Here is a 16,394-nt window from a genome sequence, read left to right on the forward strand (position 1 = left end):
CAAAAAGGAAAAACAACTAATATTGTTCAGAAATCCATAAAGTAAGCTCCAATTCCTTCTTGCTGATCCTGGGATGGTAATTAAACAATGCTATATTTATTACTAGTTATGTAAGATTTCTCTGTGGCTCTGCTGTGAGCTTAACTTGTGAGCAGTGGTTTTTGTTGTTGTTGTTGTTTTTGAGATACTGGGGCTGGGGATTGAACCCTGGACCTCGTATGTAGAAAGCCGGCTCTCGACCAGTGAGCCATAATAGCTCCCTTCAGTTAGTTTTTCATTTGTTTTGCTTGTCGTTTGTTTTTTGGAGGCACTTAGGAACTCAGCCCAGGACCTCACATTGGGAAGCAGGCACTCAAACTGTTTGAGCCACATCTGCTTCCCAGTTTACATTTTTGAGATACAGATTTTTTTTTAACTATCAGTGTTCCTCCATGGAAATTTACGTAGTTTTCAGTTTTACTATTTCAGCCTTTTAAAAAATATCTATTTCATGTCTTATAAGAATGTTTTACTTTTAGATTATTTAGAATTAACCTGATCATCTTACAAATGTATATAATTTATAACACATGAAATTCATTGTTTTTGGTAGACAAAAAGGACTAAAATTGTCTTTGGAATGAAAAATAACTTCAAATTTCTTATTTCTGTCATAGAATGCCTATAAAAGAAGATGGTGTTATTTTAGATAATATTTATATAGTTATGAAATTTGGGTAACATTTTTTCTAGAAAAAACTCCTTTTAATCTTATTGACATGTTTTCTATATTAAAAATGAATTTCCAAACAGGGAGCTGGGACAGATGAGAAAGTCCTGACTGAGATTATTGCTTCCAGGACACCTGAAGAACTGAGAGCCATAAAACAAGTTTATGAAGAAGGTAAATGTGTCAAATTATATTTCCCCTTCATCACTACTGCCATTTCTTTCATTTCTCTAAGGCATAGCTGATACAGGGGGCAGGCAATATATGATTTTTGAATGAATGAATGTATGAATAAAGAAATGAATGAATGAATAAGCTACAACTCAAGCTGTTTTTCTCCTTCAGAAAGAAAAAAGACTAGGAAGGTAAAAAAAACCGTAACTATGTTAGTAGTTTATAAGAAGCTGCTTCTGAAGATACAGTTTACTTTTGCATAGGATTTGCAATCAGTTTAGGGACATTCACATTGTCTGTCATTATCATTAACTTTTAAGGTGTAAGTGGTTTTAGTCCCTCTAAAAAGTTCAGATTTATGTGGATGGAAATTAAGAGTTGTAAAAGGCACCTTTTGAACCTGGGAAAGAAACTTAAAAACCCTTTTCTAAATCAGTTGATTAAAGTGTTTAGTTAAATGTGTGTTGTCTTAGCTATTGGCAGTGCTTTAGCACTCTGCATTTTGAATTTTCTATTTGATATGTCATGCTTTTTATGGAAAAAAAACCTATATTTTGTTCTGAAGCATAGCTCTGAATGGAATTAAGAAAATGAAATAAAAAGTAAGGGTAGTAAGTTCTTTCTTTCTTGTTAATCTTCTTAAAACAAACTTTCCCTTACCTGATTGAAGAGGAACAGATGGTCCAGATTGTCAGCTCTATCAACAAACCTACAAGCCTAGAGCCTTTAGCTGGAAAAATGGGGGTAAATCAGAGGGAGGAGAAATATTTGACAGGATTTGATGGTTAATTATATGTAGGTGTTGAAATCGGGATTTCTTCAAGGTTCTGCGGCTGGTTAAATTAAACATGTAACTCTTGGACTTTTTAAAATAGAAGCTTTTAAAACTTGCCTGCTTTCAAATGATGGTTAAATATTTAAATGCCTTAGAGTATTCCCTCCTTTCTTTTGATGGCATCTGTTTGAGAGTTAGTGAAAAGGGCTTGCCGACTCTTGTACATTCTTGTTCTCCCCTTTCCTCTGGCCTAAATGTTGAAGAGCTGCACATTGAGGTGGAGAGTCGTACTCTGAATATCACTGCTGTCTCACGGAGTTAACCTTATTTGCAGAAAGAAAAAGTATCTTATTAGGGGATGGAATGGCTGTGATCATAGAAAGACAGTATTAGAGGATGACGACAGTTGGAAACTAATCATATAAATAATCATTTGCAGGAAAGGAAAAGAAAGTTTGAAAGTATAATTGATTGTATCTGAGAGGCTTTCCAGTACCATCATTGGTCTACAGATGAATAACTACATTGGTTGAGGACATTTAAAATGACTGAGACATGATTTAGGCTTGAATCTTGTGCTTTTTGGGGAATTTAATTTAATTCACTTTCATCCAGCTATCCACTTAAAGCTTTTGCCATTAGTCTTTAGAGCACACAGAGACTTGAGTAGAGAGAATTTGTTGATCAAATGTAATATTTCTTCCTTTATGTGTCTTCCATTTGATTAGTGGGGAGGGTATCTTTTTCTGGTTGAATGGAGCTATACCTAACTATGAAATTATTTTCTTGCAGAATATGGCTCAAGCCTGGAAGATGACGTGGTCGGGGATACTTCAGGATACTACCAGAGGATGTTGGTGGTTCTCCTTCAGGTATTGGATGGAGGCTGTTTATAGTTTGCTTAAAAGATCTGGCATAGCCTGAATTTACTTAAGCTGATTCTTACTGCAGTCTGTGACAATTCTGGCTGGAAGGTACCTATGTTTGTATGTGTTTCAGAATACCTGACCTAAACTCTTAATAGCTAACTCTGATTTTTTGGCAATAGAACTATCCTCTTTTATTTATAGAGTTTAAAATCAAGAGGGTCAGATTGGTTTTGGAAAGCACTATTAGAGAGTGTAAAATATTGTAGAATTGATACTATTTTAAAGAAAAATTACATATTATACCTAAGATGGTTTGAGGTGCATAACCATCAATTTGAACCATTTTTTCTTTGGAATGAAAGTGGTCATATAATTCAGAAATGTAATATATTTTCTCTTACAGGCCAATAGAGACCCTGATGCTAGAATTGATGAAGCTCAGGTTGAACAAGATGCTCAGGTGAGTGAGGCCTAATATGTGATGAATTTATTATAACATATAAATGAAAAAGGAATCAATGATAATGAAATTACCCTGCCAAATTAATATATGTTGTAATAGCCTCTAGAAAGAACCTAAATTACTCTTACAGATTATAGGACCCTTGCACATAGATTTTTTTTTCATTTTAAGTGACAGAATATTTATTTAAGTTCAAAGCTGGAATGAAATAAAATAAGTATCATTACAAATAGTGAGTTCTACCTACACCTGATACTTTCCTATGATTCTGAAACATTCACAAAATAGACACAAAATAGAGAATTTTGTTTAAAAAATGTGTCATTGATTTTAGTCTAGTGATACAGTGGGTCTCTTAGCAGGAGAGATGAAGAAAGAATTTTATTTTAGTGGTAAATAGTGTTTTATTATGTAATAGATGACAAGTTATTTTAGTGTTAGGAAATTTCTTAACATTTCATATTAAATGAAATTCTAAATAGAATTCTGTGCTTTTGTACAGTCAGCTCCCAAATGGAATTTGTACTTGGGAATTTTAAATTCCAGTATGGTCTTAGTCTGGTTTGTAAAGTAACCAATTGTAGGAAGTAAATGTTAGGAAATTTGCAACACGCTAGTTGTTTGGTAACTGAAAATTGATAATAAAGGAGTACTTGGGCTCTAGGTTTCACATGTCATAGCCCTGTCTCTTTGATCACATGTTCCAATTAAGAAAATATACAATTCTTGGTTGTTAATCATATACCATTGAAAAAGGAAGCGTCATATTCATTCCTCCTTTCTACTGTTCCCTCTAAAGCAACCAATGGATGTGTGATCTGCCTTTGCCAACAGGAAAAATGAGAGCATTATTATTCTTTTAAGTTGTTTGATTCTATCATGGCTTTAGAATGCTGCTCTCTCTTTCTCAAGCTGGAGAGAGAAAAGGAAAGAAAACGCTTACTGAGGGCTGTCTGTGTGGTACTTGACTCTTGCCTCATTGCCACCTTATAAAATGCAAACCTATTCTGTCAGGTCCCTGCTTAAAACTTTAAAACCCTTCAGTGGTTTCCACTGTCCTCAGAATAAAGCCCAAGCCCCTCAATGTGGCTTATAAGCCTCTTCATCGTCTGTGCCTTACTAATTTATGTCTCCAGCCTGCAGCCTCTCTTTTGCATGTTCTCTCTTTTTCCTCCCACTGCATTCACCTGGCTAGTTCTTTAGGAGTCAGTCCTCAGTGTAGCTCCTTGTCAGGGGCCTCACGTGTAAGACTCAGGTGCCCCTTACAGGAAAGGGATAATAGCACCCCAACTTCCTGTCACAGCCGTTGCCACTTTTCATTATAGCGTCCATCTCCTTGACTGCCTTCTCAAGGCATATTGAGCCTTGTTTCAATTTGCATCCTCAGCTCCTAGCACATAATTGATGCTCAGTATCTAAAGTGCAGGGAATACGTTTCTACAGACAAGGAAACCGAGGTTTAGGGGTTTGAGAAATAAGCCCGTGAGCCCCACCAGGTAAGTGGTGGAGCTGGGATTCATTCCCACCCAGGCCTGTCTGGCTCCAAAGCCTTTCCTCGTCACTGAACAAAGTCCTCAGTGTTCTTGGTTGGTAGCTCCTCCCTCTGACTTTCTTCTGCCATATAAAGGGATTATTAAATATAGACGGGAAGCACAGATCCATCTTCTATCCATCTTCTTGAGGGAAAAAGAGCCAAAGCAACTTACAACTCCATATTCCCAACTGACCTTTTTGCTTATCAACATTAACTGTCGGCGGGCTTTGCTAGGAGACAGTGCTAGGTCTTGAGTTCCTACTCGCAAGAGTAGGAGCTCTGGGAGCTTTTTAACAGTCATGGTCAAAGACACCAACTTTAGTAGTCTCAGATGACAATGGTGAAGCCTGCATTAGAAAGCAGTGGGTAAGTTTTCCAGCACAGTCAGTGAAATAATGAGAGCATTGCTGAAGTGTGAGGCTGCTGAGTGGAAAACAGTATGTTTTCACTGATTTCTGTCTATAGCAGTGCTTCTCGAAATTTAATGTGTGTACGAATCCCCTGGCGAACTGTACAATCTGATTCAGTGCGTCTGAGGGGTGATGCCGATGCTGCATCCTGGGACCACAATTTGAGTAGCAAGGTGTCTCTTATGACCATTCAAGACCCTGAAAGGGAAACTTTGTACATCTGAAAACTGCCTTATCAAGTTCCTAAAAATGTCTCTTGCATAGAATCTGGGCTTTCCCTAACCTTGCCCAAGTCTTGGGTTCTTTAAAATGTATTATTGTTATAAGTTAATTAGACTTATTGAAAATAATTATTTTCAGTATTATGAAAACGAACACACCAAGGGCAACTAGACTCTTATCACTATGGGAATTTTTTTAAAAATTGAAAGTAAGGTGTGACAACTAAAGAGTCCTTTCAGAAGCTTTTGAATTTTTTTCTGTACTGATAACCTGGCATAAGAGGATTCCTGTTATTTCATGGGTTTGATAAGCTACAGTGAGTCATTCAGTTGGGAGCGAAACATTTTGTAGATAATATATTTTACCTTTTTTTTTTAATTTGTGAGGGAGGCCCCCAGACATAAGACAGATGTTAGTAGCATGAATAGTGGAAGAAGCTGGCCAAAGTAAAAAGACTAAGACCAGGTCCTTTCATGTAGACATACCTTTTCACTTGCAGTTTCTCCTGGCAAACAGTCTCTATCCAACCTTCCTCTAAACTTTATTGCAAGAAATGGTTCCCTATTTCCTGCCATTATACTGGTTTTTTGTTTTGTTTTGTTTTTGTGTGTTTCTTTTAATCGATTTTATTGATATATATTAATAAAGCATACAATCCATCCAAAGTGTATAGTCAGTGGTATTCGATATAATTACATAGTTGTGCACTCATCACTTCAATCATTATTAGCGCATTTTCATTATTCCAATAATAATAATAAAAAAAAGAATTCTCCCCCTTAATAATCACTTCTCAATGTTTCTATGCTTCCTGTTCCATACATAGCTGCTATTCTGTTTCTATCTTCCTAATTTATTTGCATTTATATGTTGTATAGAGTCAAACAATATGTAGTACCTTTTGTCTAGTTTCTTTCAGTTAGTATATTTCCTTTTTTTTTTTTTTACATTTAATGTAAGATTATTAATATATTCCTATTTACTACTGTCCATATTTTGCTTTGGTTGTATTTTTGCCTAATAGTAACATCTTGTGACATTAACATACATTTGCTCAATTTCAACATTTATTTGTATTTATATTTTGTAAAAAGTCTTATATATGCGATATTATTAACAGCCATACTAATATTTCACATGAGGTTTCACTGTGCTATACAATCCCATGTTACATTTTTTAACTTTCCTTCTAGTAATATACATGACCATAGAGTTTCCCTTTCAGTCACTGTCACATATATTAGCAGTGCTATTTAATTAAATAAAAAGATATGCTTTCACAATTTCTATTCCTTTCCAGAGATTTATGAAAAATCTTTTTACCAATTCTGCATAAATTAAACCCTCAGGTTTCCATTTGCTAACCTCCTAATATTTTCTGGTTACCTATATTCTAATTACTAACTCCATGAGTTTACACAATGTATTTAGTTCATAATAGCACAGTTAAACAGTATTTGTCCTTTTATGTCTGGCTTGCTTCCTTCAATATAATGTGCTCCAGGTTCATCCATGTTGTCTTATGCTTCATGACTTCATTTCTTCTTACTGTTGCATAATATTCCACCACGTATATACACCACAATTTGTCCGTTAATCAGTTGTTGAATACCAGTGTGTTTCCATCTTTTGGCAATAGTGAATAATACTGCTATGCACATTGATTTGCAGAGGTCTGTTCATGTCACTGCTCTCAGTTCTGGGTATATACCTAGCAATGGTATTGCTGGGTCACATGGCAAGTCTAGCATTCAACTTCCTTAGAAACCGCCAAACCACATTTCACAGTGGCTGTACCATTCTACATTCCCATCCACTTTACTTGTTAACATTTCTTTTACTGTGTTTATATTCTCCCCCACCACATCCAGTCCTTATTTTATACTTCCTGTTTTAGTTTGCTAAAAGCTGTTGGGGGCAATTTACCAGAAATGGGTTGGCTTTTACAATGAGAATTAAATAGTTTAAAAGCTTATAGTTCTGGGACTGTGTAAGTGTCCAAATCAAGGCATTGAGCTGCAGCTGTGGCATCACCTCCTCTGTCCTCTCTTCTCCAGACCTCTTTGCTAGTTTTCTTTGGGCTGCTCCATCTGTGGCTTTTCTCTCTGCTGGTTCGTTGATTTCAGCTTCTGGTGGTTTCTCTTTGTGTCTCTGGCTTTTTGTTCCTCTGTTCATGAAGGACTCCAGTAGGAGGGTTAAGACGCAGCTTGGCTCATGCAGTCTAATCAAAGGCCCTTAGCTAAGTAATTTAATCCAAATGTCCCACCTACAGTAGGTTTACATGCACAGAAAAGGATTAGCTCTAAGAACATGATCTTTGGGGGTTCATCCAGCTTCAAACTGTCATACTTTGTCTGGAGAGAAAGTTGAACTCCTTGGGAAAGGAAAGTGAGTATGAAGGGAATCAATATTTATTGACACCTGCTATTGGTTACCTACACTGTTCGATGTATTATGTAAGTTATATCATTTTCATTTATAATTCTTTGGAAATTGGTGCTATCATAATTCTTCCGAGAAGGTTAAGAGATTATAAGAAATATAATAGATTATATTTATGTAATTCTTCCAAGAAGGTTAAGAGATTAAAATAAATATTTATTATAATAAATAGCTGATATTTCATCAATTATTCCCATGTAATGGGATTAACTGCTATACCTACTAGACATAATTCTTAGACAATATGGCTTATATTAGGAGTAGTAACCAACATCCTCAGGATATTGATATTTTCAGTATTTTTAATTTTCCTTTTTGTTTACAAAATTCTCAAGCATGTTATTTTGTAATAAATAACTTTAAGAAAACCTTTAACACCATGATCATACATAGTTCTAAAGTTTAGATACTTGGTATTTGCATGACTTTCATAGTAGATGCTCGGTTTTGAAAAGCATGCATGTGATCAGAACTATTATTTTTGTCATTAATATAAATTAATTTGAAAATTAAATGTAAATATCTTTTTTATTCTATGAAAATACAATAAAAATACATCTAACACCATAATCTAGAGTTTTAAACGTACTATAACCCAGACTTTCATATCCAAACAAATGCTAGCATCCCTCCTATCCTTAATAAGTTTACCAATTGTGGTGATAAGATCTCAGCTTCAAGTAGCAGCTTTACCAAATTGTATTCATCTTGGTTTAATTGGGACATTTACCTAGCAATGAGTAATTGAAATGGTAGTATAAACATTATAAAGATTGAATCTTTGAATTTTAATAAGTTATCCACATCTTTATAAGTGAACGCAAAGATTTAATGACAAATTTGTATATAATTTTATTTTTTTGAAACTCTGAAAACTGGAAAGCATATATTCCTTTTCATGTCAAAAAAGGGACTGTGGATTTACAAATACTTTAACAAGTGCGAGGCACTGTGTCACACCCATAACCTTTTAACAGTTTATCATTTTTTGGAAAAGTGAAAACGTTTCACAGTTGGCGTTGATGAAATCTCAGTTGTAAAGGGAAAATATGGAGTTTACTTTTTATGATGTGCTATTTACACTGAATAGTCAAAAGAGAAAACACAGACAACTTAGCTTCTAAATAAATTGTTTCCCCTTCCGTAATTGGTAGCGTGAACGGTGAGGCAATCAGAACTTCCCACAACTCAGATCCTTGGTCCAGAAAGACTGTAAGTTATGGTAGGCGTTTTGGGAACACTTATCTTGCAGTTAACAACGGTCTGCTTTATTGCCTTGACACATTAATGTGAAACAGTTTAGTGGCAAGGTCCAAAGTATCTCCAGACTTAGTGAACTGAGTTTCTGAGTGGGAAACATAAAACAATAATAAAGTATACAATGATGAATCAGGTAAATTAATATTCAATTGTGATTAAGAACTTGGAAATGAGATGGAGGATTAAGTTATTGATGGAGGTTGAAATTTCCACAGACTTTATTTCAAGCTGGGGAACTAAAATGGGGGACGGATGAAGAAAAGTTTATCACCATCTTTGGAACACGAAGCACGTCTCATTTGAGAAGGGGTGAGTGAAATGTGTATGGGACAGATATTTTGATTAATTTAGAAAATACAGGAGCTAGTATGCCAGAAAAGCTGTAATAGCAGATGCTTAATGAATCAATGAATTTTTGTCTCTCTTTTGGTGACTCCCAAGAAATCTCATAATTCTCTTCGCTGCTCTTACAACTTTTATAAAACTAGAGCTCCGCAGTCTATCCTTTGCTTATTAGAGGGTGGTGAGGGAGGTCAGGTCTCTAAATTGTTATTCTCATGGCAAAAAGTAACTGGATAGTTCATGGCTGAGTACTGGTATTTCCTCTTAAACAGTAGTATTCATGTCCTTATCTCTGGATTTCTGTCAGTACTTGTATCAGTTGGGAATGAGTTCAGTGACAAGTGACACAAAACTCTCTTAATAGCTTTACAAATTGGTGTTTTTTCTATAAGATTCTGTGGCTGGTTTGGCACAGCATGAGCTTTTTCTTTTATTCTGCACAGCTTGAGATTTTTCTTTTACTCTGCTCATGAGTCCATATTTTTTGGTTTTCTTTCTTATGCTTATTACCTCATGGTCACAAGATGGCTGCTGGAGCTGCAAACATATCACCCATTTTCATGACAGGAAGAAAAAGAAGGGGTAAATTAGTCATCTTTATTTGCCACTTTTTATCAAGAAAGAGAGAGATTTCTCAAATCCCTCCAACAGATTTCTCTTTATGTCTCATTGAATTTAACTAGTCCAGGGGGCTGGGAAATCATGGAATACAAAACACTCATGATCCATTGTTCAGTGCTTGGCACATTGAGACTCTAAAAGCAATCAGTGTTCTGTTAATAAGGAAGAAAGGGATATTTGTTTTGGGTAGTACATCACCTGGTCAGAGCAAAAATCTCCTTTCAGGAAAGGTTATTTTTGATGTGGTTAAAAAGTCACCTTCATTTTTCCTAGTGTTTGACAAATACATGACTATATCTGGATTTCAAATTGAGGAGACCATTGATCGGGAGACTTCTGGTAATTTGGAGCAGCTACTCCTTGCTGTTGGTAGGTAATTTTATAATGTATATAATATTTAGAGTGATATTTATTCACTTGAGGCAATAGCTAAAAATAATCACCAATTTCTTTATGAAAAGAAGAGCTTAACATGAAGCAGACTCCTAAATATTTTGTTTAAAAATCTGTCTTGATACTGAAAATACATGATTATCTCCCTAGTTCATCTAATCCAATAGATATACTATCAGGATTGTTTAAAAATCATGTTTTAGTTGCATGAAAATGTTACTGTTTCATTATGAACCCAAAATATTGTGGACAAAATTCTGATACCTTTGGTATTCTAAAATTGTTTTGAATACTGTCTTCTTGGTTTTGAGACAGACTGAGAAATTGGCATCTAGTTTTGAAGAGCACATCTTTGATATAATGGAAGATATGGGATTGTGTTCATGTTCTATAATTTGTTATTTTTTTACCTGAGTGTTCAGAATAATCTGGAAAAATTGGAGGACTGAGATTGTACAGTTGATTGTAGTATTATATCTCCAAATCCTGGGAGAATATAGCTTGTAAAAATTCCCTGTGGTCCTAGTTTTCATATGTGTCTAAAGTGAACCTCTGCTGTTTGTTGAAAGTATTAGTGTTAGGCTACAATTTTTGCGTTGTCTATATTCTGGAGAAAAAGCTAAAGATGTGCATTAACCAAGAGTAAAAGTAGCCTTTCATTTGAGTTCTTAGTTAATGGACTTTTACTAGAAAGCTTTTAGACAGCCCTTTTATAATTAGAGTACAACATAAAAATTAAAACAGTTTGGACTGGTGGCTGTTTTTCTTAAGCATTGAAAAAGGTGGAATAAGAAAATTTAAAAAAACGTAAAAAATTTGTTGATTTTGCTTATTAAGGAAATTTTATACAATAAGAAGCTAAGCAGAATGAAGTCTAAGCAGTCTTCACCTACATTAGAAATCTGTATGTTGAGAGAAGTTATACTTTTCTGATATCAGTTAATCTGGGTGTACTACTGAAATATCTCAATCTTAATGTGCTTTATGTGTATCATGGATTTTAAAGAGATGGGAGAGAATAACTAGATTAAGGTTACAGGAAGAGAATGCAAGATTTATCAGATTTGGATAAAAATAGTAATTTTGTATTATTTACTTAAGGCTCATGAAATGAAATTCTCCAAAATGTTTGTGTAATTTATTGGGGACCAGGAAGATTTTGGCATGCTAACAACTCAAGATGCCCAAACTGACATGTCAGGAAAATGCTCATGGAATAAAGGGGCATAGAAAAACTTGGACCCCTTGTCTTACATGCCTTTTTATGTAGAACTCAGAACTCCAGGGAAAACTCAACCAGTAATCTAAAAAATATGTGGTGAGCAAGGAGATCAGATCAGCTTGCAAATAAGCAGTGCCTACACCTATGTTAATTTTTATTGAAGCAGAGTTATAAGCATGAGATAGCTTTGGATTTTTTTTTGAGTTACTGAGGCTGGCGATTGAATCCAGGACCTCGTATGTAGGAAGCCCGTGTTCAACCACTGAGTCACATCGGCTCCCCCGAGTTGGCTTTTTTGTCTGTTTGCTTGTTGTTATTTTTAGGAGGCACCATGGATTGAACCCGGGTCCTTCCATGTAGGAAGCAGACGTTCAGCCACTTGAGCCACATCCACTTCCAGCTTTGGATATTTATTTATTTAATCCTTTTAATCTCAGAATAGCATCTGATCGTTGTATTATTTATTTTCTTAGTGAAATCTATTCGAAGTATACCTACCTACCTTGCAGAAACCCTCTACTATGCGATGAAGGTAAGTAGATACCTTGATCTTCTATCTAATTCATCTTTCTAGTTATCTTTCTATGTCTCTGGTCATGTTTTAGATGACAGACTTTGAGGTTTCTTTTTTTAAATTGTTAAAACAGCTCAGTTCTACTAAATTGCTTTACTTTGTTGATTCATCCCACCTCAGGTGAGTTTTGATGCTGTGTTTGAAGTTTTTAAACAATGTGCCTTTCTTTTTTTATTTTTCAAAGGGAGCAGGAACAGATGATCATACCCTTATCAGAGTCGTGGTTTCCAGGAGTGAGATTGATCTGCTCAACATTAGGAAGGAGTTTAGGAAGAATTTTGCCACCTCTCTTTATTCTATGATTAAGGTAGTTAAACCGTTCTTTGAATTATGTTTAGAAATCCAAAGTGACTAATGTATGACATGAAAGACATGATTGGAGAACCTCATTTTTGACTTGTTTGGAATTTTACTGTTATGAGCTCTTAACATTTAACATTTTAATGTGATGATTAGCGGTATGTGCTATAAAGCTTGCAGTGTTTCCTGAAGTAAGAATGTCAGCTCTTAGGTGAATGCCAGGACAGTTGCTGAGGCTCTTGGTGAATTTAGAAGCATTATTTAGTAGTGATAACAGATGACTCAAACCCAACTCCTTGCCCATGATAATAATATGTTTGTTCTTTCTTTTATCACTTCCAGCTGTTTTTATTAGTTCCTCCTTTCTTATCACTTTTCCCCCTTATTGTCTATTATCACTTTGTCTCTGATATTTGTTCATAGTTCAGGAAAGAACCAACCAGGTCATATCTGGAATAAAGAGCATAGGCGTTATTATCGTTTTTGCGCTTTTAAAAGCAAGGAACTCTGTGGCTAATAATTAAATTCAGTTTAAGGTATTTGTGGGTTTATTTTATTTTTTTTAAAGGTAGTATGTGCCGTGTGCAAAGCAGGGTTTCAAATGAATAAGCTTTTAAACTTGTAAGTGTGGTGTGGCTAGGCTGTAAGATGCTAGAGAGTTTGTCCATGCCGTCATAGCTTGGAGCATTACTTTATCATGCACATCTGTCTGTGAGGCACGTACAGGCATGGCATGTCCTCCCTTGAGACAAAGTCATCACAGTCAGGCATCCCCAGCAGAGACCCCTTATCCAGATACATGCTGAGCGATAGAGATTTACGGTTTATGGAGGAGGCTTGATTTTAATAAGGCTCTAAAAGTGAGGGCAGGTCCATTTCCCCATCCTCATTGTTACTAGAGTGAAGTACACCCTTCACTGTCTTTGAGAGATCTGTGCCTTCACAGGGTAAAGTTACAAAGTTAAACATGAGTTGCATTGGTAGGAAACTCCCTGTTTAACATTCCTGATGAGCAAGTCATGCACAGATCACCTGCTTGAGAAAAAAGTCATCTGTATAATTTGTTGTCAGTATTTCTTTGGTTTTTTGTTTGTTTTTCATTTTCTGTGACTTCTTTGACTCATGGAGATTAACTAAGTACACTGGGGTTTCAGAGTGATACATCTGGGGACTACAAGAAAGCCCTCCTGTTGCTGTGTGGAGGAGAAGACGACTGACCTGCCAGTTGGTGAGAGATCCCTGCTCTGCGCCTGCCACCACCACCACCGCTACCCTCCTCCTGCACACCTCAAGTGCACCTTTTGTATGCTACAGCTTGACACGTTGCCTTATTCATATAAGCATGCTAATGACCAAAACATCCATGTGTTAGAAATAAAAGCATTATGCTGCTTTCTGATCTTTCTAACTCTTTGATTGTTAGAAAACTGAAGTGTACTTATGCTAAGTCTAGAGTGTGGGTCATTTCTATGTTCAAGTGGTCAGACTGCTTTTTTAGCCTTTTTATAAAACTTCATTTATATTAAGTTGATAACCATGTTACCTTAATTAAAACCTTAGCATTGAAATTATTAAATCCTGGAACTGTTATTAATCAAATTTGCTACTCTGTTAAACCAGCAAAACCATGGTGGTTGCATCAAATGATTAATGAAAAATAAATGTTTCCTTTTCCCTGAATTGTATGTGTGTTTAGAAAATTTATTTAATTAAGGATATTATCTTTTTTCAGGCCATTCATTTGATAATGGTGTTAGTTTAGAATTAATTTACAGTTGTCTTTTTGGGAGATGAATTTGAAATGCAATATCACAAACAATTTCTCTTCTCCAGCATATGGAATGAGGAAAGGTTGAAGGTCTCTATTATTTGTAGAGTGTTTATTTGAGTATCAGATAAGATGATACTTATGGTGCTAGTTACTTAATAGAAAAGTTGATTTTGTAACAACCTAAAAATTCAGAGTGTTACCTTTCTCTTTCCTCATATAAACTTGTTTTCCCTATTTACCACCTGCCACCTTCTTTGGGATAAAAAGACAGGCAATCTCTTAGAAAGGAGAACTTGTTGGTTTTCTAATATTTATCTTCCAGCCTCTTTGAATGGTTCGATTTTTCCCTTTTTGCACTTACTCCCTTATAGACACTTTTTTTTTAAGCATAGTGATTGCTGTTAAGGCATTTTAATAAAATTGATTATTCTCCTTTTGGGGACTTTTATTGTTTTATAATTTATTTATCCCCTCTCACCCACCCCCTGCATTGTTTGTGCTCACTGTCTACTCTTGGTGTCAGTTCATTGTGTGCTTTCTGTGTCTGCTTGTCTTCTTTTTAGGAGGTACTGGGAACTGAACCCACGACATCCTATGTGGGAGAGGGGCTCCCAGTTGCTTGAGCTGCATCCATATCTGCTTGTTGTGTCTCCTTGTTATGTCATCTTATTGCGTCAGCTGACTGTGCCAGCCTGGCACATCAACTCGCTGTCTTGCTCGTTGTCTTTAGAAGGCATGGAAACTGAACCCAGGACCTCCCATTTGGTAGGTGGGTGCCCAACTACTTGAGCCACATCTGCTTCCCTTGGAAACTTCATAACCATGGCTGCTCATCAGAATAACCAGTAAACTCTTAAAAATTGTGTCTATACATATGACACCAGGCTTTTTCAGAAGCTCCATAGGCAGTTCTGATGTAGAACCTGGCAGAGAATCAGTTGCCTATACTTTTTTTTTTTTTTTTCCACAACCATATTCTTAGGAAGAGAGCAATAACTATTTAAACAGCAAGATTGAGCACTCCGTGGTCCCAACCCCTTGAAAGGTTTTCTTGGGATAAATCGCTGCTCGCTGAGTGATCCACTTCACTGTAAGGGTATCCAGGTGCTGGCTATAATGAGCAAGGAGGGAGCAGGCATCAAGACATCAAAGACTCCTCTCAAAGTCAGTTGCTATGTATTGAAGCAAGATGGCAGGTGATCGCTACCTGGTCTCTCCTTCCTCTTAAGGCTCTGTGGGCCCAGCTTCTGATCTCAGCTGTAGGCTGGCATAGGGCTCGTCTCTTCCCGGGGCTGCAGGATTAAAGTTCTCTCCTCTGCTGTGTCTGTGGAGTTCTCTCTCTTCCTGTGTGGTGGTCAATTTATATCAGCCCACTCAGGGGGTTGGGACTTAACCCTGTGTCACATCCTAATGACGTGGTCAAATCAAAGTCCCTAAATTGATTTTATTAAGTAAACCTAAAAAACCTTTGAATTTAATACAAACAAAGGGTATCACACCCAGAGAAATAAACCAGTTTACAAACATAATCCTTCTCTTTTTGGAGGTTCATAAATAATCTCAAACTGCCTCCTATATTCTGGAGGAGGTTTACACACAGGGATAGAAATGTGATAAGGTAGTTGCCTATACTTTTTATATGAAAAGTCTTACATGGTTTATTTTCAAAAGTTCTGTTTTTTTTAATAGCACACTGGCTTTAAGTATAAGCCCTAGATTGTACATTTGCTCTGCTTCAAAAGAAAGGAACTAATGAGCTCTAAAATCTGTTACAGTCACAGTTTGTGACTGCCTAGCTCTTACTGTGAATTTATTGTGATACTAATAAAAACACCAACAAGTTTCTTTCTTTTTTTTTTTTTTTAACTAGAGAAGCTGATTCTAAATTTCATGTTAGAAAAGAAGAGTTAATAGAATATTGGAAAAGAGCAATGCAGGAACACTAATCCTACACAAGTTAGAACGGACTAAAACCTCAGTTGTAAACATTGTGGTGCTGGCACATGAATAAACAGACACATGGACAAAATGGCAAGTCCAGATAGAGAACCAAACAAATACATTTGGAAATTTAGTTTTGATAAAGATAGGTCTTAATTTACTGTGTAAAGATGGAGTTCTTTTTAAAAATAAATGGTGTGAAGGCAATTGAGCAGCCATCAAGGAAAAGATAAGGTTAGATCCATCCCACATATCGTGTATCAGGATAATCTCAAAATGGGTTAAAGAAAAAAAATTATAAAGTCATGTGGGAGTTTCTTCATAACTGAGTTCTCATAACTGGAATGCGGACACTGAGATGGAGTTAGGGAT

At 35.9% G+C, this 16,394-nt stretch overlaps 1 protein-coding gene across 2 annotated transcripts in view; it reads left to right on the forward strand.

Annotated features, from left to right (window-relative positions):
- The window catches only part of ANXA5 (annexin A5), a 31,637-nt gene extending 17,647 nt beyond the window's left edge, over window positions 1–13,990 (forward strand). For both annotated transcript variants that reach the window (XM_004474676.4, XM_071214888.1), the window contains 8 exons: window positions 793–883; window positions 2,451–2,530; window positions 2,931–2,987; window positions 9,074–9,167; window positions 10,095–10,190; window positions 11,910–11,968; window positions 12,195–12,317; window positions 13,465–13,990. In XM_004474676.4, coding sequence (XP_004474733.2) covers window positions 793–883; window positions 2,451–2,530; window positions 2,931–2,987; window positions 9,074–9,167; window positions 10,095–10,190; window positions 11,910–11,968; window positions 12,195–12,317; window positions 13,465–13,527 — 663 coding nt within the window. In that variant the 3' untranslated portion in view covers window positions 13,528–13,990. The remainder of the gene's footprint in view (window positions 1–792; window positions 884–2,450; window positions 2,531–2,930; window positions 2,988–9,073; window positions 9,168–10,094; window positions 10,191–11,909; window positions 11,969–12,194; window positions 12,318–13,464) is intronic.
- The last annotated feature ends 2,404 nt before the right edge of the window (window positions 13,991–16,394 follow it).

Source organism: Dasypus novemcinctus, chromosome 1 (genome assembly GCF_030445035.2).
Source record: "Dasypus novemcinctus isolate mDasNov1 chromosome 1, mDasNov1.1.hap2, whole genome shotgun sequence".
Classification (NCBI taxonomy): Eukaryota; Metazoa; Chordata; class Mammalia; order Cingulata; family Dasypodidae; genus Dasypus; species Dasypus novemcinctus.